Raw genomic sequence first — 27420 nt, 5'->3', positions numbered from 1 at the left:
AGTGATAAGGTTCCTAACTTTAAAGTCAGCTCTAATCCTTTCCTCACCATGAATCTGTTCCTCCATCTGTATTCTGCATATCAGTGAATGTCATGATCTTATATCCATCTGATGACTAAGACCTATGGATTCTACTTCTGCAATTCATCCCTTCCCACCCCACCTCACTCTTAACACACCAGTACCTCCCTAACTGGTCTCTGGGCCTCCTTTCTTACTACAACACACATGGGAAACTCCGGGCTACCTCTCCAGTCTTGTCCCTCAGCACTCCTCTCCTCTTGCAGCATACTTGTAATTTCTTGACTGCAACATACTCTCTCATGTTTCCTTGTTGTCTCATATGCTGACTCTTCTGCTCCTTCTTTCATTACCACTTCTTCATTCCTCTCACCTTTCAAAACTCAGCTGAAATGTCACCTTCATTAAGAAGTATCCCAAATTAATTTTAGGGCTGATAGCTCTTTTTGAAAAATGTATCTCTGTCATTTTACAGTAATTCAGTATTCATATTGTATTGCAAATGTTAGTTTGCTTGTTTATCCACTAGATTGTGTGTCCTTTAGGGCCTCCTATGTTTTTACCTTGGTATCCTTATTGTTGGTCCATGCATGGCATAGAGTTGGGATTCCAGTGATATATCTTGAGAGCAGATGCTGTGTTCTTGATAAATCCTTGTTGGAGAATCCTGCATAGAGTCTTCTCAATACATAGGCCTTTCTTAACTCAGTACAGCTCTGAGAATTCTTTCCCTTTTTTGCCTCAGTATTTCAGCCTGCTTTTTGCTCTCCAGTTTATCCCTTGGAAATCCTCTCCCCCAAAGCCATGTTTCAGACTCAGTCAAAGATTCCTCAATTCCCTACTTTCTTGATCCTTTGTATTCATTATATATTGCTGTGTAACAAATCACTTAGGAGCATAACACAAAAACTAACAATTATTATCTTACGCAATTTTGTGAGTCAGGAAGTTGGGAGTAGCTTAAGTGGGTGGTTCAGGCTCAGGGTCTCATAAGGTTGCAGTCAAGGTGTCAGCTAGGGATGCAGTCATTTCAGGCTTGATTGGGATTGAAGGATCACATTCCAAGATAGCTGACTCAAATAGATGGTGAACTGGTGCAGGTGTTGTCAGAAGACCTCAGTTCCTTGCCATGTGGGCTTCTCCTTAGGGCTGCTTAAGTATCCTCAACTGAATTCCTCAAGAGCAAATGATCCAAGAGAGGGGAAGATGGAGGCCACAATCTCTTTTATGGCCTAGCCTTGGAATTCAACTCCATCATTTTCTCAATATTCTACTGGTTGCACAGGTCAGCCCCATTCAACATGGGAGGGGCCCCTTGACGGTGTGAATATCAGGAGGAATGCTTATGGAGAACCATCTTGAAGGCTACCACACCCTCTTTGAAGATTAGCATACAACGATTTATCCTTTGATGGGTTTAATGGTCACCAGAAGAAAATGAGAAATAACAATAGTTGAGCATCATTACATGTTAGACAATTTTACATAAATTATTTAATATATGTTTTTAAGATAAAAGGATATCACTATCTGTTAACCTCAGAGTAGAATTTGAATACATGCTTTATGGCCCCAAAGCCCATCCTTTCAATTTTTAACCTTTTTTATTATGAATATGATATACATAGAGAAATTTTAGAAAACATAAATATACAGATAGAGAAGTCATTATGAGGTGAACATCCACATAACCACCATATAAATCAAGAAATAAAATATTTTCAGTATTCCAGAAGCCCTGCACATGACTCTTCCCAAACCGTACCCTATATCCCCTAACTAAAATGAAGCACTTTCCTGACTTTTATGGCAATCATGTCCTTGCTTTCCTTTATAGATTTAGTACTTCAGTATATATCTCTAAATATTATAATTTAGTTTTTCTCATATTTCAGTCCTAGAAATGAAATGGTATGCAATATGTATTCTTTTACAGTTAGTTTGCTTATCCACATTGTTGCATGAAATTATAATTGCTTCCTATTAATTATTGCAGAATATTACATTTTATGAGTATACCACAATTGATTTACCCATTCTACTGTTAATTGACATTTGGTTTGTTTCTAGGTTGTATATTTGCTACTATGTATATTTGTTTTTCTATACAGCATATACTTAGAAGTCAATTTCAGGGTCAAATAATTTGCGGTTCTGCAATTTTATTAGATAATTCTAAACTGTTTATTAAAGTGGTTGCACCCATTTTTCTCTCCCACTATTAAGGACTTTCAATTGCTCCATATCCTTGCCAAAACTTGGTACTGTTCATCTCTCTGATTTAGACATTCTGCTGGGATATAAAAATATATCTTTGCAGTTTTAATATGCAACATCCTGATTACAAATGAGTTTGATATCTTTTTCACATATATATCTGAATTTTATACACACACATATTCATACTATTTGATTTGAATTTTCTCTTTGGTGAAGAGCTTTTTCAAGTCTTTTCTTTTAGTTTAAAAAAATATTTATTTACTTATTTACTTTTAGAGGTGAGGTCTGGCTATGTTGCCCAGGCTGAAGTGCAGTAGCTATTCACAGATGTGATCAAAGTGCAGTATGGCCTCAAACTCCTAGGCTCAAGTGATTCTTCTGCCTCAGCCTCCCAAGAAGCTGGGACTATAAGGCTCATGCTACTATGCTCAGCATTTTCTTTCTTTTTGTTATTTTTAAAATTAAAGATAGGATCTCACTATGTTGGCCAGGCTGATCTCAAACTCCTGGGCTCAAGCAATCCTCCTGACTTGGCCTCTTAAAGTGCTGAGATTACAGGCATGAGCCACTGCACCTGGCCCCTTTTTAAGTCCTGATCATTTTTTTCTTTTGATTTCTAAGAGTTCTTTGTACATACTGCTTTTGAACCTGTTGTTGGTTATTTATGTTATATAAATATCTCCCACTCTGTAGCTTGCCTTCTACTCTCTTACTGATATCTTTTAATGAACAAAACTTCTTAATTTTAATGTAGTCATTTATATCAATCTATTCCTTTAGGCCGGGCACGGTGGCTCACGCCTGTAATCCAAGCTCTCTGGGAGGCGGAGGCGGGTGGATCATTTGAGCTCAGGAGTTCAAGACCAGCCTGAGCAAGAGCGAGATCCTGTCACTACTAAAATAAATAGAAAGAAATTACCTGGACAACTAAAAATATATATAGAAAAAATTAGCTGGGCATGGTGGTGCATGCCTGTAGTCCCAGCTACTTGGGAGGCTGAGGCAGGAGCTTTGCTTGAGCCCAGAAGTTTGAGGTTGCTGTGAGCTAGGCTGACACCATAGCACTCTAGCCTGGGCAACACAGTGAGACTCTGTCTCAAAAAAAAAAAAAAAAAAAATTTTATGACTGTCCATGGGTGCTTTTAAAAACGTATACTCTACATTTGTTGGGACCAATCCTGTATGTTTGTCTATCAGGTCAAATCTGTGAACTGTGTTATTCAAATCTTCTACATACTTATTGATATTCGGTCTGCTTTTTATATTAGTTACCATGAGAAGTGCATTAAAAATCTCCCACAAAGATTGTTGATTTGTTGATTTCCTTTGTAGAATTGTCAAATGTTGTTATATTTTAAGGCTTTGTTATTAGGTGCATACAAACATATAACTGTTACATCTTCCTGCATAATTACTCGTCAATATTAAATGAGACTTTTATCTTTAGTGTTTTTCCCCCTTAAATGGTATACAAGTTGAATATCCCTAATCCAAAGACCCAAAATCTGAAATCCTCCAAAATTCAAAACTTTCTGAGCACCAACATGATGCTCAAAGGAAATGCTCATTGTAGCATTTTAGATTTCAGATTTTTGAACTTAGGGATGCTCAACTGGTAAATATAATGCAAATACAGTTGATCCTTGAACAACACAGGCTTGAACTGCGCAGGTCCACTTATGTGCAGATTTTCTTTTGCCTGTGCCACTCGGGAAACAGCAAAACCAACGCCTCTTTTTCCTCCTCCTCCTCAGCTTACTCAGCATGAAGATGATGAGGATAAAGACGTTTTTGATTATCCATTTCCAGTAAATGAATAGTAAATATATTTTCTCCTCCTTATTATTTTCTTAACAACATTTTCTTTTCTCTAGCTTACTTTATTATAAGAATACAGTATATAATACATATGACATACAAAATATGTGTTAATCAACTGTTTGTATTATTGATAAGGCTTCCTGTCAACAGTAGGCTATTAGTAGTTAAGTTTGGGGGGAGCAAAAAATTATGTATGTATTTTCAACTGCACAGTGGTTTGGTGCTCCTAACCCCTGCATTGTTCAATGGCCAACTCTATTCCAAAATCTGAAGAAAAAAAATTCAAAATCTGAAACACTACTGGTCCCAAGCATTTCTTTCTTTTTTTTTTTTTTAATCCAAGCATTTCTGATAAAGGTTATCTAACTTGTACCAGATTTCTATTGGAAGATTTTTACAAAGTATGTCTTTTCCAAACTTTTGCTTTCAACATTTTTGTATATTTCTTAAATGTGTTCTTCTTACTAGCATGTAGTTTTTGAAAAAATCTAGACTGACAATCATCTTTTACCTGGAATAGTTAACCCACTGACCTTTAATATAACTACTTGTGTGTTTGTATTTAAATGTTTATCTTGTAACATGCTTTCTACTCCTGCCTTGTTTTCTTTAGGATTGATTTTTTTTCCCGTTAGTTTGTAAATTATACATTTTTAAAAATATTTGATTAGTGGTTACTCTAGGAATTAGGACATTCATCTCTGAACTTCTTTCTTTCTGTCTAAAGATACCATTTAGAATTTCCTGAAATGTATATCTACTCATGGTTAATTCTCTCAGTTGTTTGATATTAGCAATTATTTTCTTTAAGTACAGGTAAGAAAGACATCAATCCACACTATTTTGTTTCCATTTTTGCTGTTGAAAAGTTAGCATTCAGTCTTATGCTTGCTCCTTGGAAGGCAATCTAATTTTTTTCTCTGCTTTCTTTCAAGATTTTCTTTTTGATTTTCTATAAGTTCACTATGTGTCTTGGGTGTATGACTTTATTTTTTTATTATTATTTTTTTTTTTGAGACAGAGTCTCGCTCTGTTGCCTGGGCTAGAGTGAGTGCCGTGGCGTCAGCCTAGCTCACAGCAACCTCAAACTCCTGGGCTTAAGCGATCCTACTGCCTCAGCCTCCCAAGTAGCTGGGACTACAGACATGTGCCACCATGCCCGGCTGATTTTTTGTATATATATTTTTAGTTGGCCAGATAATTTATTTCTATTTTTAGTAGAGACAGGGTCTCAGTCTTGCTCAGGCTGGGGTGTATGACTTTAAAATGTATCCTACTTGGGTTTTGTTGAACTTGAATCTATGGATCAATATCTTTCATAAATTTTGGAAAATTCTTGCCAACTTCAGAGATTGGTTTTGCCCCATTCTCTCTTTTCTTTCTGAAAATCTAAAATTATGTTCAACTTTCTCTCTGTATCCTGTCTCTTACTCTCTGTGCTGGATATCTCTAGTTTCCCTCTTTTGCAATCCTCTATTCTGTGTCCCAAGAGGCAGATATTTGTGGACCAAATCAACTGGTTTCCATACTCTCACCTCAGGCTTCCAGCTGGGTTTGGCCAATGGCAGCACTGGTAGGAAATTAAAGTGTGGAAGAAGATTGAGCTTTGTGTATTTATTTTACCACCTATCCCCCCACCCCCCATGGCATCCTTGCTGTGACATTACCATGGCTGAATCCTTCTGTTGGAGCCATAGGCCTGTCACGCAGCCCTCCTGATGCGGCTACTTTTTCTGTGCTCTAGAAATCATTCCTTGTTCGCCTATTTAGGCTTAGAGGTAGTAATAGCTTCTATTGATTTTAATCCAAATGTACTGTCTTTTGTGATTCCACTAAATCCTGCCCACACCTTTGCAAATAACCCCATTATTAAACTTTTCTTAGATTATTCAATTTGAGTTTGCAAGCTCTTTCCTGCCAAGACCCTGACTAATATCCTTTCTTCTATACTTTCCACCTTTCTGCCTTTCCATGGTTCATTCACGGTTCATAGTTTCTTCTGACCCATCCTCCAGCTCACTGATTTTTCTCCTCAGCTCTGTCTAACCTACTGAAATACCCATTCACTAATTTCTTAGTTTTATTTATATCATTTTTTAGTTCCAGAATTTCTACTTGATTCTTTCTCAAATCTGTAATGGTACTTTATAATTTAAAGTTCTTTAGTTTTTTCTTTTTTCCCCCCAGTTTTAGTTATTTGCTTGTTCATAAAATGTGCCTTGTAATTCTATTATTCAGAGAACCAAGGGCCTGTTTCTGTTGTCTGTTGTTTGTGCTAGTTTCCATCCACAGAATCTTGCCTTCTTGTAAGCTTGATTGAACGCTAGACCCCCTAATTTAAAAAATATATGTAGGAACAATTTGTGGACATAGGTACTATGTTTTGTTATCTCCTTCAGGACTAATTTACATTTGCTTCTGCCAGGGTAATAGTGGCCCTAACGTGACATGCATTGAGACTAGACTTCATGTCATTAGCATGGTGTCAAGTAGGGCGGCAGTCCACGTAAGGGTCTCCTTACTTTAAGTTCATCTTTTCTTCTAGAGAGCAGTCTTTTAGTGTCCCAGAGTTAAGCCCTCTTCCTCTAGAAGACCATGGACTTCAACTTTTATACTTTTTGTCTCTCAAGTCACTTGAAAGTGGTGCCTAATATCTCAGCGGCGTTTCAGCACTAGCAAGTACCTCCTCTTACCCCAAATGGTGGGCTCATCTCTCTAGATTTCAGTCTTCTATCAAATTTTGGCCTAGGAATTTGTCACTATCTTGTTAGTTCTTTGATGATTTTGATGTTTTAAAAAGATTTTAAAAATACTTTGTCAAGCATTTTTGTTGTCTTTGGAGGGGTATCTATCTGATTTACCTCCTCTGTCATTACCAGAAGCTATGCACTTTTCATTAGGAGAAGGACACAATAATGCAACTGTTGCCAACAGGAAATAACTGGATCAAGTAAAGATGTTTCAAGATAAGAAATGTTTAAAAGCCTATTTGAAGGCAGGGATAAGGAACAATGATGTTGGACAGGAAGATGGTAAGCAGTTTAAGTTCTTCCCCTAAAAATGCAGTGAACAGTATAAACTGGGGCTTAGCATTAGAAGAAAAATTTCTTTGGGGATGCAAATAAACTTTGATAGAAAACAAGAGGTTATAATTTAAAAATACAACAGATTTGGAATCATTCTGCATCTTTCACAAACTTTCAATATACCCTTGGACTAGTTATTGGACTAGTTATTGACTTCTTCTTCCTTTTTTTTTTTTTTTTAATAATCAGGGTCTTGTTCTGTTGCCCAGTCTGGAATGCAGTGGCACAATCATAGCTCACTGCAACATTGAACTCCTGAGCTCAAGTGATTCTGCCACCTCAGCCTCCTGAGTAGCTGGGACTACAGGTGCACTCCACCGTGCTGGCTACTTTTTTTTTGGAGACAGAGTCTTGCTCTGTTGCCCCAGCTAGAGTGCAGTGGCATCATCATAGCTCACTGCAACCTCAAACTCCTCGGCTTAAGCCATCCTCCTGTCTCAGCCTCATAATAAAAAGTTTAAACAGTATACAGTGCACAATATTATACCCTTCACCTAGATTTTCTAATTAATATTTTGCCACATTTGTTTTTCTAATTATTAACATTTTGCTATATTTACATATGCCACATTGGCTTTCTCTTTCTCCTAAACATTTACAGGTAAATTGCAGACAAAATGATACTACATCTCTAAGAACCTCAGCATGTGTCTCCTAAAAACTGAGACATTCTACACAACCATATCACACTACAGGTATTTGTACACACTGGTGCAATCACACAATCTAACATGAATCAAATTTCTCAATTGTCCCAAATTTCCCACTTGTTCTTTTAGCAGCTTTTTTGCTCCTTCCCCCCTCCACCTTTTTTTTTATTTCCAGCCTAAGCAAGAAAAGGTCTAACTTTTTTGCTCTTTGATCCAGGATCCAAACAACAGTCAGAGGCACAATTTACCTGTCATGTCTCTTTAGTCATCTTTATCCTAGAACAGCTCTATTACTTTTATTTTCATAATATTGCTCTTTTCTAGAGTCCTGAACAGTTACTTTGTCCTACAACTGGAGTTGCCTGATAGTTTTCTCACAATCAGATTCAGGTTAAACATTCCTGACATTTTGCAAGTGATGTTGTGTCCTTCTCAAGTGCATCACATCAGAAAGCACAGATTTCCATTTTAAGATAACTCCATTATTAGATTTTTGTTTGTTTTAAAGAAGGCACCCAATATAAATTCATTCCCACTAAGCACACGGTTAGCTTTTGGTTAGTATAATTCTTTTTTAAAAGTGTCCACAGAAGGTAAGAAGAGGATGGCTGAGTGGGAAAGACACTGGACTGAGATCTGAAGTTTATTATTTTTCTCTTTTACTTTTCTTCCTTTTCCTAAGAGATGAGATCTCAGTATGTTGCCCAGGCTGGCATCTTAACTCCTAAGTCAAGTGATTCTCCCACCTCAGCCTCCTGAGTGGCTGGGATTATAAGTGCATGCCTCCATGTCCTGCAAGATCTGAGGTTTAGTACAAATGCAAGCAATAATCAGTTGTGGGCCCCTAGGTAAATCTCTTAAAAATCTCCATCTATAAAAACAAAAGAGGATTGGGCCAGAACATTTCTAAGGAGCCTTTGAATTCTAAAATTCTACAATTGTGAAACCAACGTTGTAGTAGAAACAGAGCTGGATTTGGAATCAGGAGGCCAGGATTTGAGCACAGCTCTGCCACATACCAGCTCTGTGAACATGGACAAGTCATTTAATCTCTCTAAGCCTAACAGAGATTTACCTCATAGAGTTGGGAAGGATTAGGGAGTTATTGTATGTCAAAGTGCCTTGTAAACTGTAAAGAACTACCCAAATGTCAGGCATTATTTTATAATGTCCAGTCTTCCTCCTTTTGAGCTACTCAAACAGAAAAAGTAACCTAAAGTGAGTCAGACCTCATGAATTTAAGTTTTAAAAACCAGAAAAGGCCAGTATAGTTAACTGTGCATAATAATCAGTTTATGTAATTTATAGAATAGTTTCAGTCCATAAATGCTTATGCTTTGATGATTAATAATACAGGCTAAAATTACAAATAGGTACTCACTTATACAGGGTGGTCCTCCATAAGATGATAATCACTGTTCTTGGAATCCCAAATTTGGGGGGCAAAACAGTGAACACGGTCTATGATAATGGCAACAAGTACTTATAAACTAGTTTTTTCGTTCAGTGACCAATTTCATGTTGAGCCATCAGGTTCACCAGGGAGGATGAGAAATCCAGATCAATAGGAAGGGGAAGTTTTCTTGTTTTTCAAAGGGGAGGGGCAGCCCTAGAATAAACTAAGCTTCCATGGGCCAAAGGCATGACATTTTCCCCTGAGACAGCCAGTGGGGCATGTCACAAAGGCCAGAGCTTTATATTCTCTGGACTCACAGCCGTAGGATCTCTTTGAGGCCTTTTGACTGGAACTCAGGGAACCTAGTTCAATAGTGCACACTGGCCGCATTTTTTTGATTATTCAGCTGAACAGATCAAGTATTTCCCAGGGAGAGGGTCGGCGCACCCTCGCACGCGCCCCCTTGGTTTGTGTTGAGTAACGCGCGAACCACCTATGCTGTGTAGTGCCCAGCACACCGTTGTTGCTCAAGACTCGAGACGCTGCAAGGAAATGGCCAATAAAGCGGCGAGGGAACGGCAATGCCGCGGACGTTGGTGCGGTTGGACGCGCCCGACTTCCCAGGCCACGCCAGGGGTCGCACCGCCCAGGTGGCCACGGCCGGGTCGGCGGAGCACGTAGTGGCCGTCCCCCGCGCGAGTGCGCACGCGCACCCGTCATCCGGGTGCTGGCTGCGGCTGCAGGTTGCGCTAGGGTGGCGGACCGGGGGCGGGGCCAGCGGCTCATTGTGCGCAGCGCTGCGCGGCGCCGCCGGCCGCCGAGGCCTGGGTGGAAGTTGGCGCTGCTGCCGCCGCCCTGCAGCCCACTCGCTGCCTCGGCAGCGCTCTGCTCTTCTAAGATGGCTGCCGCTATCGGTGCTGTGGCAGCCTCGGCCGCCTCGGGTCAGGCGGAAGGTAAAAAGATCACCGATCTGCGGGTCATCGATCTCAAGTCCGAGCTGAAGCGGCGGAACTTAGACATCACCGGAGTCAAGACTGTGCTCGTCTCCCGACTCAAGCAGGTGAGGCCCGGCGAGGTCCAGGAAGGGGAGCTTAGGCCGCGCCTCGGCGCCCCTCTTCCTCCGCAGCCCCCGGCCGCCTGCAGCCGCCTGCAGCCGCCCAGCCCCGCGGGGCGGCGTGGTGGGGCCGACCCCAGAGGCGTCCGCCCGCGCGTGGAGGGCGAGGACCCTCCCGCGGCGCCCCCGCCCCCGCGGGCCGGGTAGGGCCTGAGAGTAGCCCGCGAGCCGCCCAGGACCGGCCTCCGCAGCCGGGCGTGCCCCCGCCTTCCCCGGGACGTCTCCGCCAGGCTGCGAGGGTTGCGGACGGCGGGCGCGGCCTCCCAAGGGCGATCGTGGAGACCTGGGAGGCGCTCGGTCCCCAGTCTTTAGCCATGGTGAGCGCGTGCATTTCTTGGCCTCGGTGGGAATGGTTACTTTGGTGACTTCTGTGAAGTTACCGTTTAATTGTGTCCAACCGTTTCCTCCCCATCTTGGGGGGAATTGGTAATGGGAGTTGATGGGTGGGTGAGAGAGGTTTTGTTTTCCACTGTGCTTTTAGTTTTTGCATCAGCACAATAATCTGCTTTTTCATCCCTGATTAGCTTTCAGGTTTGAGTGAGTGTTGGAATTGCAGTAGAGTAGCAGTAAGTTTGCATTACAGAAATTAGGAAAACTCTTTTTAGCTATTTACTTTAGTAGCTAGCAACTTTTCTGCAATAGAGCATGTAGATTTTTGTTCAGTATGATAATATGTGATATTTAATTATCTCGCCTGGGTAGAATTTAAAATTCCATGTGATTTTGATACCTAACGATTTTCCCCGAGTTTCTCGCACTCTTTCGTGTAGTTTAATTGCTCTTTTTTGAAGTCGGTTTATGAAATGACTGGCGATTCTAATGTCTTGAGGCTTGAGGTTTGCTAATTTTTTTTTCATTTCGTTTTTATAAAATAAGTTTAGATAGATTGTGTAGCATATTAACTTCTCTTTCTAATGTAGGCTATTGAAGAGGAAGGAGGCGATCCAGATAATATTGAATTAACTGTTTCAACTGATACTCCAAACAAGAAACCAACCAAAGGCAAAGGTTGTTACGAGTTATGAACATATTTTAAAATATATTTTGGTTATATAACTTGCCTCTGCTCTTGTGCCACTTGCCCTGTTTATATAGTGCTACTCTTTGCTATTTCCCTCTGGCACTCTGCCTTCTTGGGTCAAGGAAGAAAAGTTACTGTTGCCAGGTTCTGGGTGACTTGTAGCCCTTAAGATTCGGCTGAAGCTGACCAGAAAGTGAGAACAGTTCTTTACTGCATCCGAAAAAATTACAAAGTCAAGTTGTATAACGATCCTTCATAGTGTGAAGACCTGAAGAATAAAATACAGTTTAATACATGTCTACCTTGCCCCACAATTGGCAGAGTATTGATGGAATTCCTACCAAATCTTTCACCTTGGCTCCTTGCTATTTTCTCTAGTATATTAAAATTCTATAACCTTCATATTTAGTATTTTGTTTGACTTAGTGAACTTAATTTGCATTTATGCCATTATACATTCTAATTTTCAGTGAAATTCAAAAAGACCTCACCAATCATACTAACAAGGTAGGGGGGGAAATCCATCGTTAGTTAGCTAAAAAAAAAAAAGTTTTAAGTTATAGGGATGCTAAAGATTTTTATTTTGTAACTTTTAAACTAAGCCAGAATATATTTCCAGAGTATGGTGATTTAGTCAATAGCTAAAAGTGGTTTTAAATGAGCAGTTTGACAATGTAAATGGGACTTACATATTTTTCATAGCTTCTGGTGAGTGAAATCTTTCTTTGAATAGTTGCAAATTTCTCCCTCCTGTAAGGCTAGTGGTAGAGGGTGGACATACTATGTATCTGGATTCTGGTACCTACTTACAATTTTCTGTCAGAGTATGCCATGGACAGCTGCAGCATTTCTTTGTAATCTAATTTTCTTTGCTGCCCTAAGTGATCCAGTTGCTACCCCAACCATCAAATGATTGCAGCTAGAATAAAGTGATCGAATGGATTAATCTTAAAAAGAAGGGAATATTTAATTTTGAGTGTAAGCACCCTGGGTCTAAGGATCAGGCCAGCTCATTATTTTGAGTCTTCATAGTTGCTAAAGGAAATTGTGAAGGGCCAAGAAGCAGTCCCTGGGAGAGGGGGAGATGGAGTTTAAAGGAGTAACAAAGTTATCTTGAAGGTCTGTAACTCTGACTGGGTGTATCATGTTGGGAGATACATTTGTATCACTTTGACAGATGTATTTCCTATGTTTAAAGAAGCTTGTCCTGAGAAGACTTGTGACAAACCAGAGGCTATTTCTAAATGAAGAAGCATTAAAATTCAGAAATAAGTGTATCAGGCATTAACTGTGGTTCTTGTAGTGGTTTTGATTCATATCATTTACTTAGCATATTGTGATAGTTTGACATATGCTGTGTATTAATCGTAGTCCCAAGTTATTTGAATTGACAATTAATGATTTTAGCATTTAAAGTAAACTTTATTTGATTTATTCAGTTTTCACCTACTTTTAATTTCTCTGTATATGTTTTTTTCAGTTTTGATTAAGAACTTCATTTATCTTACTCTTAGGAATAATTTCAGCAATATAAAATTTAAAGAGTTTTTCAGTACATTTAAAATAAACATTTTTATCAGTATGTTAATTTTTTCTTTTATATGGATTATAAAGGTACTTGAACTTTATTTTGTAACTCTGATGTTAAGGTGCCTTAAGGTCTTTAGTTAGAAGTTGTAACACTTAATATTTGTCTGTAGCTGACTCCTGAGTAGTTTGAGCCTCACTCCAGGAGCTGCAGGGCAAATAGCTCCAGTCTCCTTGAATTCCATATATGATTGTTATGAAAATGCTATGAACTGCAAAGAACATAATGTAAATCTCCAGCTCTGAACCAGTTCAAATTAATTTACAATTAAGGTGCTTATCGATAAGATTATTTTAAATTAAAAATTTAAAGGATAATTTTTAAAAATCAAATTTGAATAGGGAAACTTGTTAAAATATCAATAATTAACAGATTTTTAAAACCAAGGACATAAGGAATTAAATATTGCTTTAATGTGATATCAATTTTTCAGTCTAGTTGCTGAATTACTACATTAAGTTCTTTTCTGCCAGATCGTATTTTACTTATTGGTATCTACCTTGAAAATAATTTTATCTTGGTCATGCCACTTTTCCTCAATGAGTCTGTTTCCTCTTGTAAAATTGGAAAATTTTACTAGTTCATCTGTAAGGCTCTTTAGTTCTGAGATTTAATTATATATAGCCAGAATCAAGAAGAAAATTTTTTGCTTTCTGTTTAACTAACATAGATATCTAAGGAAGGAACAGGAAAGCTCATAGGCAATCAATATAGTTGTTCTTCAACACAATTCATTAGAAAAGGAAAAGAGCAAAGAAGGATTACTTAGAGGCAGTTATGTAGGCATCAGCAAACCTCAACGTATCTGGGTCCAGGGGTTTCAACAAGAATTTGTGGACCTATACAAATTTATGTTGCATAAATAAGGAGGCATTTCTAGCATTGTCTTCCTTTAGTGTGTCCTTTTTACTTTGTCATTTTACTTTAGACCCTAAAATCATGCAAAGCACATTTTAGTGTATTTTATGTAATTTCAAAATAGCCATATGTTACTTGTCAGGGAAAGAAATAATTCTTATGATAATTTTAAGGTAACAAGTAAAAGTTAAACGATGTTAAGAAAGCAAGAGAGAAGCTTCATGGGTCTGGAAAAATTAAGTGAAACACCGAAATTATTCTCTTATAAAATAAATGTAGGGTAACTATAATAATTCTCTTAAAATTTTTCTATGTTAAAATGATTGTGTTTAGACAGTGGAAAAGGAACCTACATTCTTAAGTTTATTGTAGAGTTTTTTAAAAATGAAGTTATTGCAAGCACAAACTTGTTAATAAATGTTGATAATATGATAGTGGGTCTGAGATTTATAATTAACATGTATATAAAATCTGTTTACATGTAGTTAACATAGTGGAACAGTTGTGTCTTAGATTGGTTCTCCTGAGTCTTTTTTACACGCTTTGCTATGAACTTTTAAATAAGTAACCTAGAAGAAAGCTTCACCCATTTAGATTTACTGTCATATTAATTGGGTGTGTGTTAAGAAAGTAGTCGAACAGGTAGAGCTAACTCCTCATTAACTTGTTTTAGAGATTATAAAATCTTTTGGTTCTGCTGACAATGGCCTATCATTTTCTTTTAGATTTTCAACCTTTAAAGTCACCTATAAACTTCAGCAAAAGTTATGTGGTTAATTAGCTCAGTGTTCAGAATTATATATAATGTAGTACTTACCAGCGTTGAAACTAATTTATGGTACATGCTGGCTTTAAAAAGATTTAAAGTGCTATATAAAATCTGTTTTTTCTCCTACATAAACAAGTAAAATTTGGGGTTGTAGTTTTGACCAAACAGTTGATGTCTAATTTTTTGTGGAAAATACTGTAAACTATATGTTTATAATTAATTTCATGTTTATTTTATAAAGCTTTCTAAAATTTATATCAGTCAAATAGGGCAATACAGTAAGCAATGACATAAAACACATTTCTTATACAGTATCATAATGTACTATAATTCTTGCCTTTTCATTTTTTTTCAACTGAAGTTTGTTCAGATGTTAGGGAACATTTTAATCGGAACTGTAGCATTGAGGAGGACTTTGGACATAGAATTGTCATTAGCTATTTCTTGGGCACCTTGTGGGCTGGAAGCTTTGTAAAGGGCAGGATACAGTCTTATTTGCCTTTGTCTCTGTAGTGCCTAGCATGGAGCATGACACTTAATAAGTGCTCAAAAAATATTTGTTGAATGAGTACTGAGGGTCATTTGTTGTCTTTCAGTCTTTTTTCTTTTTTGGTATCTCATGAATGCAGTGTTGGCTTTCTTAACTGCTTTTAAAAATATCTCTTTGGGTGCCTATTTTAATTGCATATCTCTTTGTAAGAAGCACATAGATCAGGGATTAACAGTCTTAGTACCTTTCTTTTTAAGGTGCCTCTCTCAAGAGCACTAGTGGCTTATCTTTACATACTGATGTGTAAAGTATACTTACTTTTAGAACACATGAATTATTGCATCACCCTTTTATTCCTTCCCAAGTTGTTGCTGTGTTGGAAAGCCTCCTAACTTTTGCCGGAATATTGTTCACCCTCAAAGTTTGTATGGGTCATTTACATTTCATAAAATCAGCCCTTTTATCTTAACCATAAAAATCTGCATTTGTCTTATGTAGTTGTATATGGTGGATTATGTTTATTGCAAAAATACTTTTGTAATTTTTAAACTGTTTTATAGTATCAAACATGATGTGTGGCAAGGATCTTGGTGGGGAGATAGGTAAAATTTTCTAATACTTTAAGACAATGTGCTTCTCCCAAGTCAGTCATTTTCTAGATATTCTGAATTAGAGTCATGCTAATTATGCAGGAATTGGACAAAAATCATTATTGATGGCATCAGAAAAGATTTTAATGAAAAGGTCAATGGCTTAGAATTTAAGGGTGGAATTTATTGATTTATTTGATCAACTATTCTCTATTGACATATTGCAGTAAAAGAGGTTCAAGGTGCAATTCCAGGATTTATCTGTTCACATCATAAACTCCATCACTTGAGGAGTCTTACATGGCAGCCCTAGCTAGTATACTGGAATAGTAGTTTAATTATGGCTTTACAGTATTGTTTCCCAGATTCTAAAAGTGAAACGTTTTCGTTTTTAAAAAGTAGGCAATCCAGAAAAGTACAAAATGAACATTGCTCATAATCTCCCCAAGTACTCACAGGAGGTTTATATTTAAGGTCCCCCTACCCTTTTCGACAACTAAAGTAGGTTCATACCATACATGGTATTTTGTTAAAGGCAGATAGAATTTAAATTTTTTCTAGTCTGGAGAATCTGAAAATAATAACCTTCCTCCTATATTCTTTTCACTCTGATTTCTTTAGATACACTCAGTCATCTTAGTGGTTCTACACCTACATTAAAGTCTACACTACGCATTAGAGTCATTTGAGTTTTAAAAAAATACGCATAGCATGCTTTCACTCCTCAGAGAGTTGGTTTCAGTTGCTGTGTTGGGGGCCCGGGCATTTGCATATATTTTCTGGAAGCTTCCCAAGTTATTCTCTTATGCAGTTGGAGTTAAGAACCACTGACTGCCCTAGACCCAAGCTTGAAACTTAGCATCATTTTCATTCATCCTCTTTCCACTGGTCAGTTTCCAAATTGTTTTATATACTTTACAGTTTTCGGAACTACTTCCATATTGCTTTATTTGATTCTCACAACAGCGCTGTGAGTTAAGTAGGGCTGTTTTATTTTTATTGACAGAATATAAAGGTAACCCATTAAGAACCCAGTTAAATTTTTGCTACCTTTTAAAGTTATGTATATGTGTGTGCATGAGCACACCAGAAATGTTTATTCTGGTTATCTTTAGGTGATAAATTTAAAGGCTTAAAAAATACTTTTGGTATTTTTCAGAGTTGTTATAATGAGTGTGAATTCTTTGTAGTAGATTTTTTAAAAAATGGACCACTACTATGTTTAAGAAAATGTATAAGGCCTTTTAGAAAAATTATTTCATTAGTAAAATATCGGTTTAATAGAAGAGATACTAAAACACATGCAAACAATTAATGCAAGGCGTAATTTATGGTTATTTTAAGGTACTGCATGCAGTTGGGGAGAAATTGTTGCTGGAAACATTAAGGTTCAATTTGGCTTATCCACTCAATCGTCCCCTCTTTTCCAACAGAAATTTTATGACTAAGCATTTTTTTACATTCCGTAGTAGCTTCTGTGAATGTTTAAGGGGGAAAGTTACTCAGCCACAAAATATTTTGACAAAATTACTTTAAGATCTACTTATTAATTGCGCTTTTTTGGGGAGGGGGGGGTCCTCGTTTTTGTTTTGGAGGTATTTCTGAACCTGGAAAAAAATTGCAAGTCCTTAATAGGGACCAGTTTGCCTTTGAAGGAGTAAACCAATTTATGATCCCAAATCCTTTATTCATAATTCTGAAATACAAAAAGTCCTGGAAACTGAAAGTTTTTTTCTTAAGTTTGGTGGCAAAAGTGAGGCTATTTGTAGTCTTGATTTATCCTATTTGATGCAAATATGCATATATTTCATTGCACAAATATTTCTATGACTGTGAGATACTGTTCAGAAGCTGCAGGTAGGGTAAACTTGATAAATGGTATGTGCACCATTTTACTCTTCTAAAATCTGAAAATTCTGAATTCTAAAACATACCTGGCTCCAAGTGTTTCCATGAGAATTTGTGGACCTGTATGTTGCATACAGATTTATGTTGCATAAATCAGATTTATGTTGCATAGATCAGGAGGTGTTCTTAGCATTGTCTTCCTTTGGCATAGACATTTTTACTTTGTCATTTTACTTCAGACCCTAAAATCATGCAAAGAACATTTTAGTGTATTTTATGTAATTTCAAAATAGCCATATGTTACTACTATAATAGTTTAGGGTGTGATAGATTAATTTTGCTTCCATTTTTTAATTTTGTTATTCAGATTATGTTTACTACCAGATTTAGTTTCTAGTTTTGTTTCTCAAAGCGTGAAAGTTAAGCTTTAGTCTACATTAAACTTTCAGTTACTTCCTTCATCCTGGTCATGCTACTTTCGTTTTGGTGAATTCACATTTTTGTGGCATGCTAGATTCCCTGAAGGCCCAGAGAGGTGAAACTGTTAGTTGATTGAGTAATTTGCTGCAGGAGCTTTGATAGCACAAGCTTAAATGTAACAGAAATATAAATGGTTACCGATTGCACAAAAATGTGCTGAAGCTAGTGTTGCTCTCGGAATTTAAGGGTGATTTGGTTATTCTTAATCTGTGACATCACAAGAGTTAGGGACCTGTAGATTGTAGTTTGTGCCTCATTAAAGTTAGGCGTATACAGTCCTTACAGGATGCGGTTGCACAGAAGACTAGTTTAACTGCCATGTCACCTCTTACCTTTGTCCCAGTAGGGCCAAATAGAAATCCACACCTTTACTATTATTATTAATGGCATCCAACCTGGGACTCACTCCATTATCAGTCAGGAAATTATATAATGCTCAAGTATCTGCTGAGTGTAGTGTTGTACTAGGTTCTGAGCTGGATGATAAACATCCTAGCTTTTAAAAATGAGTTCTATTTTGTATGGGGGAGGGATAATACTTTTTTTAGAAAAAAAAGAAATTACAAGCCAGGCATGGTGACACTTGCCTGTAGTCGCAGGTACTCAGGAAGCTGAGGTGGGAAGATTGCTTGGGCCCCGGAGTCCAGCCCGAGCAACATAGATTCCCATCTCTTTAAAAAAGAAAAAGAAATTACAATATAGTTTCTAATTCAACATGTGTAAAACAAACCCAAAGTTACAGATTATGAAAGCAGTCCAAAGCTAGTGTAAATTCTAAGTTTTCCTAAACACTGTGCATCTATCAGCTTATTGCTCTAGTTTCATCACTGTTTGAAAATCTTGTCCTAGTAATTTATAAGTTTACAAGCTGATAACCTTCAACCTCTAGTGCTTTTGTGTGGTGACTATTAAAAACAGGATGGAATAGCAAAGTTAGGCCTTTTTTGTACACCCAGTTCTACCTCTTGTTGCCTATATGTCGTGGGGCAAGTTACTTAATCTCTGTGTCACATTTTAAAATTTTGTAGATGTGGCTTTTGGAGCCTCTGTTTATGCTAAAAAACAATATTTTAAACTAGCACATTGTAGCTCCTCAAAAATCTAATGGTCTCAAGGAGTGGAAATGGGTCTGGGTTTAAATTGAAACATTGCCATTTACTGCCTTTAGAATCTGATTAATTTTTCAGCCTCAGTTTCCTCTTTTGTAAAATGGAGATAATTGTTTCAGAGTAGGCATGAGGATAAAATAAATAAACACAGGTACATTAATGTGTGTAAAGAATTTATCCTAGTGCCCGGATAGAAGCCACTTCATAGTAGTGACTGCTGGTGTTGTTTTGCTGAAGTGTAATTTGATTTTCCTGTAAGTAAACTAAAGCAAGTGAAATTAATCATGGAGTTTGCATAGTATATGTAGTTTGTCATTATGCTGAGGGCTGCCATTTCAAAGATAATATCTTTAAATTAAGTTAATTAACCACTCCTTATGAGAGTAATCTCTTTTAAGTAGGTCATAATAAGATGTAGTGGAAAGAATTTAGGACTGGAAATGAGAAGTCTTGGCTTCCAGTGCTGACAACACCATCTTCAAGTTTTAGGCAAGCTCTTTAACCTCTCAGGCTTGTTTTCTTATCTGTAAAATTGTGATAACCTGTCCCATGTACAACAGGGCACTTGAAAAATGCAACTGAACTTTTTTTTTAAAATGTGCTTTGCAGATTGTAAAGCCGTTTGTAATTATAAGGAGTAAATAGCATTTGTGATTGACCTAAAGGGGTTCCCCCGAAAGCTCTGCTCTGTAGTTTATTTGGTGGTGCGTGTGTATGGGTTTGAAAGTTTTAAAAAGTTTCTTTCTCCCAAAAGGTAGCATCTTTAAGGGTTGTTTTTTTTTTTTATAGTAACTTTTCTCACTTTAAATATGGTAGAAGAATTTAATGAGCTCTTTCTCATGTAGTATGGTTTTCTTTTTCAGGAAAGGAAAATCTTTTTTTCTCTTTAATTAATAAACATTTTCTGATGAATAGGCTTTCTTAGTGGTTGCCCTTTTAGTAACTTCTAATTTTAGACTCTAGGGCAAAATAATCAGATAGACTTTCTTATTGTTGTGTGAAATTCTCATATACAAATTAACTTTGGTAGTAAAGAGAATGATGGCAATAATTGTAAAATTAGATACAATACAAGGCTTTAATCTACAAAGGGCATAGTAAACCAAAAATTTGTTTTTCCTGAATGCAAACACCAACATTCTAAATAGGAAATTAACATCACCCTAAGCTCTGTGCTTTATCTCTCATTTGATTCTCACAAGCCTTCAGGTACTACTTGGGAAAAAGAAAAATACTTACTCTTGATCTTATTTTTCATGTACCTGGAAAGACTAGTATCTGGTTTCCCTTTTTATCATTCATTCATGGAACAGGTTTAGAATTGGGAGTAGATGACAGATAGAGGGTAGTGGGGAGACTAGGGAAAGGGAGATATCCTAGCTGTTTTTACATTTATCCTAGCATCTAAACCCTCTACCCTGGGTCACTGAAGCTGGGGCGAGGTAGTAGTAGCACTGTCCACGCCTGTAGCAGGCAAAAGGAAAGGTTCATTAGTTGGCCTTAGGAAAGAGCATGGAAAACATTTTTAAAGTTCCAACCACCGATTTGCAAAGTTTTGAAAAAGAGGGTTGAGCAGAGAATGTCTGTAGTTTATCTAGAAGCTATTAAACAGTTTTCACTCTGAAGTAATTTCTACTTGCCTTAGATCAGTTAAATCAGTCATTATGTTAAGTGACTAGCACTTTTTATATTTAGGCTTTTGGAGCAATACACAATTAGCATAAAAGTAGTCACTGTACTTAAGGAATTTCTTCTCTACATGAGAAGGCAAGATATACTTGAAACAGTGCAAGGCAACATATAATCAACTGATGGATTATAAGGCAGAGATAAAGTATGGGTTTTTTTATTTCAGAGAAAGCTTGTTGAAGAGGAGCACTTAGAAAGGACTTTGTGGGAGATACAAGTCTTGAACTTAGCTATCGGGTATCTGGTTATATATACAGTTAGTAGAGTATCATTGAAAGGTACTGCAACTTCTCAAAGAATTAAAGATGAAGGTGTAAAGCAGTGTAAAGAAAAATGTATACATATATGTCAAGTCAGTTAAGATGATGGGCTTGTATGTAGGATTATGTACACAGTGCATTACACTGAAAAAGCATGACATTTGTTAATAAAGGTTTTTTTGTTTGGGACAGCTATGACCGGGTGGTTTATAAGCAGTTGGCATTAGCTTTGTCAGATGATTTGGGAGTGGAGAGTGATACTGCAGGGTAAACTCTGAATGTTTTTTGCTCTTAAAGCAATAAAATATTGGTTGTTAGCCCATTTTTCTTCTTCCGCAGGTAAAAAACAAGAAGCAGATGAGTTGAGCGGAGATGCTTCTGTGGAAGATGATAATTTTGTCAAGGTAAAGTATTGATTACTCAGGCTAAGATGTTTATTTTGAGCCTAGAATTTTGCATGATGAATTTTATACATTTTACTTGAACAATAGACACTGAAGTATGTAGGTTAAATAAAGATAGAGACTTATGTTATATTGTCAATCTCATTAACTCATAAATGAGAAATATAATAAATAGCTTTTTCTTTGGTTAAATGAGACAGAAAGCTAAAAATAATAATCTCTCTGTCCAGGCACCTAAGTAGAAATCTAAGACATAGGTGCCTGGGGAACATATCAAGACAATTGATATGTTAGTTCCTGGACAAGATAACATATGAAGGATATTGGTAATTTATTTTTTATCTGTTCATTGAATTTAGCTTTCATATATAATACAGAACTTAGATTAATGTAGACTTCAAAATGGAGAGAGAAAATTGCTATTGTGTTGCTACTTGGTAAGATTAAATTAAGAAATTTGTTTTGCCCTGAAAGATAAATAAGCCAGGCCTTTTTGGCTGAAAAGGAGTGTACTTCAAAACTGTCAGAAAAATTAAGTATGTAATTTTAATTGGTGCTGTTGCTGTTCTGTATACTAGAGATATAGAACAAGTTATTTTTAATTGTAGTCGGGTGTTTTTATTGGTTTCCATTTTAATGAAAAGTAATCTCTCGAATTGTTAGGTCTTCAATATTATTGTATTTGCAGGAATTATTTAATGAGCATAGTTTCTATTAAATTATATACATTTACCAACCCCACATCTTCTGTTTTATGTGTGTATTTAGTCCATATTGTTTGGTTGTCTGTGTGTTCCACCATGAAGTCAGTTTACATCCATCCACCAACCCATCTCTCCTACCCTCCCCATCCCCAGCCCACACTTTGCACCTTGCATTTTAAGGCTAGGCATGGAGAGAAAAAAAGTGGTTGAGGAGTTAACCCTGAAATCAGATAATTTTAAGAAATATTTGCCCAGGGATCCATTAAAATTGATGATTGCATGCCTGTAATCAGCTTTTGTTTGAGCTTTTAAGAGCTCTTCAGTTTTGGTATTCTGTTATTCTTGTTGTATATTGTCCGTTAGGTTTGTTCCATTGTTCTTATTTTCTTCAGTTGTCTTTACTAGTAAGTGTATGATTAAGCAAAAATTATCCATAAGCTGGAAAAACATTGGACTTAGTAAAAAATCTTTTAATTTTCAAATGTCTAACTTTCTTTCAGCTCTTCAGTTCATAAAAATGTTACAATCATTTAAAATATTATAAGGAAATTGTCCTTCTATTCAGAAGATTAATAGCACTGTCTTTTATATGTGCGGCAAAGGATGCCTTTGTGTTATTATTAAATAAACCTGGTCGTAATATCTAGAAGAGCAAAAGAGCTTTTTTAAAAATCCTATTTAAATATATCTTTAGTTTCTTTAATTTTACTTTGGAAGTATCAACATGTGTGATGTGTTTGATAAAAATTAAGTGAATATATTTTCCTTGGCTCCCAGAGTTGGTAATTTTGGAATTTATGCCATGGTGTGGTTGGTGGGTAATATCACCTATTGCCTGTATTTCTGAATAGTATAGAAAGTACTTCTGTATGTGTGTAAGTGAGGAGATTGGTCAGAGTTGATGTTCAGAATAGGTGAAGTTCCTTTGGTGACTTCCCTTGATCTTTTTTGCACCTATTCTTCTGCTGTCATAGGACCACCTACTCCATTTTCAGTCCCCATTGTCCTCCACTTACACAGTGAGGAAGCTGGTCAAACCAGAGATACCCTGTTCCCCAAACAGTCCACATCCCAAAGCAATCATATTCCTTCTCTGTGCCCACCTCCCTCAGTAGAAATTTTTGTTCCCTCACTGCAGTTCAGCTACGAATGATTAATAGTCATGCCTCTGGCCTTTTCACCTTTTAACCCAGAAACCTTTTCTTAAATCTGCTAGATTTACTATAAGAATAGGAAAAGAGGAAAGAATGTTTATTATTTTCAGCCCTTTCTCTACAGTTAAGAGAGAAAGTTAAGCAGATTGCTATTTTTGATTCCACTGAAGTACCATGTATCCATAGACTTTGAAGGGCAAACAGACTCGATTCCAGCCTATGTTCTGCTGCCTTACTGATATTGGGGCACAGTGATAGATTTCACAACAAATACATTTAAATTAGTTATTTGTATATTTTTCAAGAACAGACATTGATGTAGCAGTTGGGAGTTCCTTTTTGTTAATTAGAAATGAACATTTATTAATACATGAGACTTCTAGGGTCTTTGAATTTAAATCAACCTAGGGCACATGAGAAATCAAGTCATTTCTTTGAAGCCATATCTTCTGGTCAGCTTCTAGAATGTGGCCTGGTAAATATTAAATAACTGGAACTTAGAGTATCTCTAGTAGCAATTCAGTTAGTGTGCATTTCAGTGTGAGAGATTTGAGAACTCAAATTCCTGGTTTTATGATCTTGGTATTAGACCTCTTATTTTTAAAGACACTTCATATGTAAGGTAAAATGATTGAGCTTTGGCTTTGGGAATAGTAGCAAAATAAGATAAAATTTGACACATTTAGAGATGTAAATTACCAAAAAAGTTTGGTGGATAGCCTACACTACTTTGCCTCTAGTTGTACCAAATTTTTTTACCATTAAAAGGACTGTGAATTGGAGAATCAAGAGGCACATGAACAAGATGGAAATGACGAACTAAAGGACTCTGAAGAATTTGGTGAAAACGAAGAAGAAAATGTGCATTCCAAGGAGTTTCTTTCTGCAGAAGAGAACAAGAGAGCTCATGAATTAATAGAGGCAGAAGCAATAGAAGATGTAGAAAAAGAGGACATCGAAAGTCAGGTCTTTAGCCAGTTTTTTTAAAACATGACACAGATAAATTAAGTTTTAAATCATAGTATTTTTTCTAGTTCAATCTGGAAGTCCTAATTATTTTTAAAATATACTTTTAAAGTTACTTATAAATCACCCAGAATCCTATCACTTAAGGTGCCCTTTTAAATTTTAGCTTATTCCATGTATATATATTTTTACAGAGTTGTTATACCATTAAGTTACTATTTACTCTATATTCTGTTTTCACATAATATAAAGACTTCATAATTCACGTGTTATACCATAATTTATTAGACTGCTTTCTGTGTGTCTAATAGCCACACCTCTAATTTTGGACATTTAAGTTTTAAGATTTTTTTTTTCCTACCCCACTAAGAATGAGTGTACCAATTGCGCTCTCACCTTGCCAACATTACTTGGTGGTAGGTTTTTTTTCCCCTTTTGCTGCATTAGTAGGTAAAAAAGGTTACTTTAATTTGCAATTTCTTTGGTTATATCAAGGGTGAGGAAATTACTTATGAAAGTTTAATTTTAAAGCAGATAATTTTTCAAGTCTTTTCTTTGAAATAGGTCATTTGTCCTGCTTTTGAAGTATAATAGTAATTTTTAAGAGAATCAATGAGTTAAGGAGTCAGTGCTGTTAGTATTCATGCTTAAAACTCTTCCCTTCTACCTGGCCAAAAAATGAGGGGCTCAAGAAAGATTTTTCTAATTCTCTAGCAACATGACTAATTTTTTATGTTGGCATAAAAAATATAGTCTGAATTATTAAGCATTGATTTAGTACCCAGAACATGAGGCAAATGATAATCAGGTCTAAGCATAAAAGCATTCTCGTGTAACCCATATATTTTGTAAAGCAAAGCTATTGTATACCCTTTTACTTAGGAAATTGAAGCTCAAGAAGGTGAAGATGATACCTTTCTAACAGCCCAAGTAAGTTTACATTTAGTCCTATGAATTTGATATTGTGGGTGGAAGGGCTTGGAAAAAGAATCTTATTTTGACTTCATAATTCGTTAATTCACAGAAGTACTTACAATTTAATACTGAGTTATTTGTTTGATGTATTGACAGCTAAAATTTCTTTTGCCACAAAAGTAACTGGGAGTTATCATGAGGTTCCTATCATTGTATTTTTTTAAAAAGTCCATTCTTTATGTAAAACTTAAGTCTAGTTACCAGTCTTTTGCAAAAATCAACACTCTTCTTGATATTCTTCCCTGTCACTTTACTAGAAAATAAATCATTTAAAAGTGCTAATATCCTGCCAGGCTCATTAGTACACACCTGTAATCCCAGATAGTCGGGAGGCTGAGGTAGGAGGATCACGTGAGCATAGAAGTTTGAGACAACCTTGGGCAATGTAGCCAGACCCAATCTTAAAAAAATAAAAATTTTTCAGAAGTGCTAATATCTTTTTCAAAGCTTTATTTAAAATTGTGTTAATTTAATGCTCCTAGGATGAGCATAGTCTAAAAATGACAAAGATTTACTTGATATGGGGAAAATGACTATCTTTCAGTGTGTAATAAAATTTGTTGATATACATAGTATACATTTTAAAGCATAACTTACAGGTGCTATAAACAGATATTTATATAGTTTTAAAAATTATCCTTTATTTTTCTCATATCTGTACTCATGAACCCCTTGTTCATGTGCCCTCTTTAAATGGTATACTTTCAAATAGAGATAGTGGTTCCCTTGTTTACTAGATTGAGGAAAAAAATAGTGATCATATTTGTTATTTCCTCTCTGGTATATCCTGGAAGAGTATTTAGAGAGTCTCATATTCATGGACTGCTTAGCTGCCCTCTTTTCTGTAGCTCCCTTTCCTTTGAAATCCTGGTGAGGCTTTATATTGACTCTCTGTTTATTGCAATGAAGGAGAAATTGCATTTCTGGGAGAAATGTTTCTGATTATTTGGAATATTTAGGAAGGAAATGTTAGGACTGTGAAAGTCTGTAGACCTGACCTCCATCCTATCCCCAAGTACATTCATTTCCTAGTGGTAAAGAATAGATGAGGAAGATCAACTCTCAGATTGGGGTAGTACCTTTTCTAGATTACTGATTTGAAAACAGGTTGAGTTGAGGTCTTCATAGTCTTTGGGAACTAGCTTTTTTGTCAAAAAAAAAAAAAAAAAAAAAAAAAACAACTTCGTGAAGGGCCATTTCTGTAGTTATGCAGGTTGTGAATTGTGTTAAGGCATCATGTCTAAGGGTCTCCACTTACATAATAGACTTTATTACAAACTTTTTTTTAACAGATAAAGTTTCTGAAGGAATAGGTGCCTTTTTCTAATTGTCATAAATTTTTATGGGCTAGAGATGGCCATGCTCCCATTCCACCCTAATAATGAAAGAACAGTTATTTATTTCTTATCGTAGGGCTATAGTGTATGAAAAGATAGGGAGGTTGTTTCTTTAGAGAAGTTTTCTTTAAGTAAAATGACCTTTTCCCTCTTTCTAAATAATGTATAGTGGAACATTGAGAATCATAAATGTATCTTGATTCCATCATGATCTAACGGTTCTAAACATGCTTACTGGATCTATTACTGTGTGCATTAAGGGTTACCATGTAGAGTGTAACCATCCCCCAGCTTCAGCTGTTATCACTTTATGGCCAGTCTTATTTCCTCTATACCTCCATTCACTTTCCTCCTTCTGCATTATTTTGAAACAAATCCGACATACTTTCTTTGAAAAAGTTCAGTATACATCTCTAAGAGAGAACTCTAATTTTTTACATTATCACTCTGAAAGTCAAAATTTTAATACCATCAAATATAGATTAGTATTAGAATGTTTGATTGTCTTGGTTTTTTTTTTTTTTTTTAATGACAGGTCTTGTTTGAATCCAAATACCAGTAAGATCTACACATTGTGATTTATTGGATTGTTTTTAGGTCTCTTTTAGTCCATAGGTTTTTCTCCTCCACCTTTTTTTATTATTTTATTTATTGAAAGAGTTGACTTGTTTATCATATGTAGTAGTGGTTGGCCAAGTTTTTCATAAAGGCCAGATAGTAAATATTTTACTCTTTGTGGGCCACATGGTCTATGTCACAAGTATTCAACTCTGCCATTGTAGTGTGGAAGCACCACAGACAATATGTAAACGAATGGGCATGGCCATATTTCAATAAACATGTTTACAAAAACAGACATCTTGTATAGTT

The 27420-nt window shown here is 36.4% G+C and overlaps 1 protein-coding gene across 2 annotated transcripts in view; it reads left to right on the top strand.

Moving 5' to 3' along the window:
- Nucleotides 1-9981: 9981 nt before the first annotated feature.
- The window catches only part of SLTM (SAFB like transcription modulator), a 42180-nt gene continuing 24741 nt past the window's right edge, over nt 9982-27420 (top strand). For both annotated transcript variants that reach the window (XM_045530304.1, XM_045530296.1), the window contains exons 1-5: nt 9982-10254; nt 11229-11316; nt 21350-21414; nt 24041-24238; nt 25121-25168. In XM_045530304.1, the coding sequence (XP_045386260.1) occupies nt 10093-10254; nt 11229-11316; nt 21350-21414; nt 24041-24238; nt 25121-25168 (561 nt within the window). In that variant the 5' untranslated portion in view covers nt 9982-10092. The remainder of the gene's footprint in view (nt 10255-11228; nt 11317-21349; nt 21415-24040; nt 24239-25120; nt 25169-27420) is intronic.

Source organism: Lemur catta, chromosome 1 (assembly GCF_020740605.2).
Source record: "Lemur catta isolate mLemCat1 chromosome 1, mLemCat1.pri, whole genome shotgun sequence".
Lineage (NCBI taxonomy): Eukaryota > Metazoa > Chordata > Mammalia > Primates > Lemuridae > Lemur > Lemur catta.
This window is presented reverse-complemented; position numbering and strand designations above follow the sequence as displayed.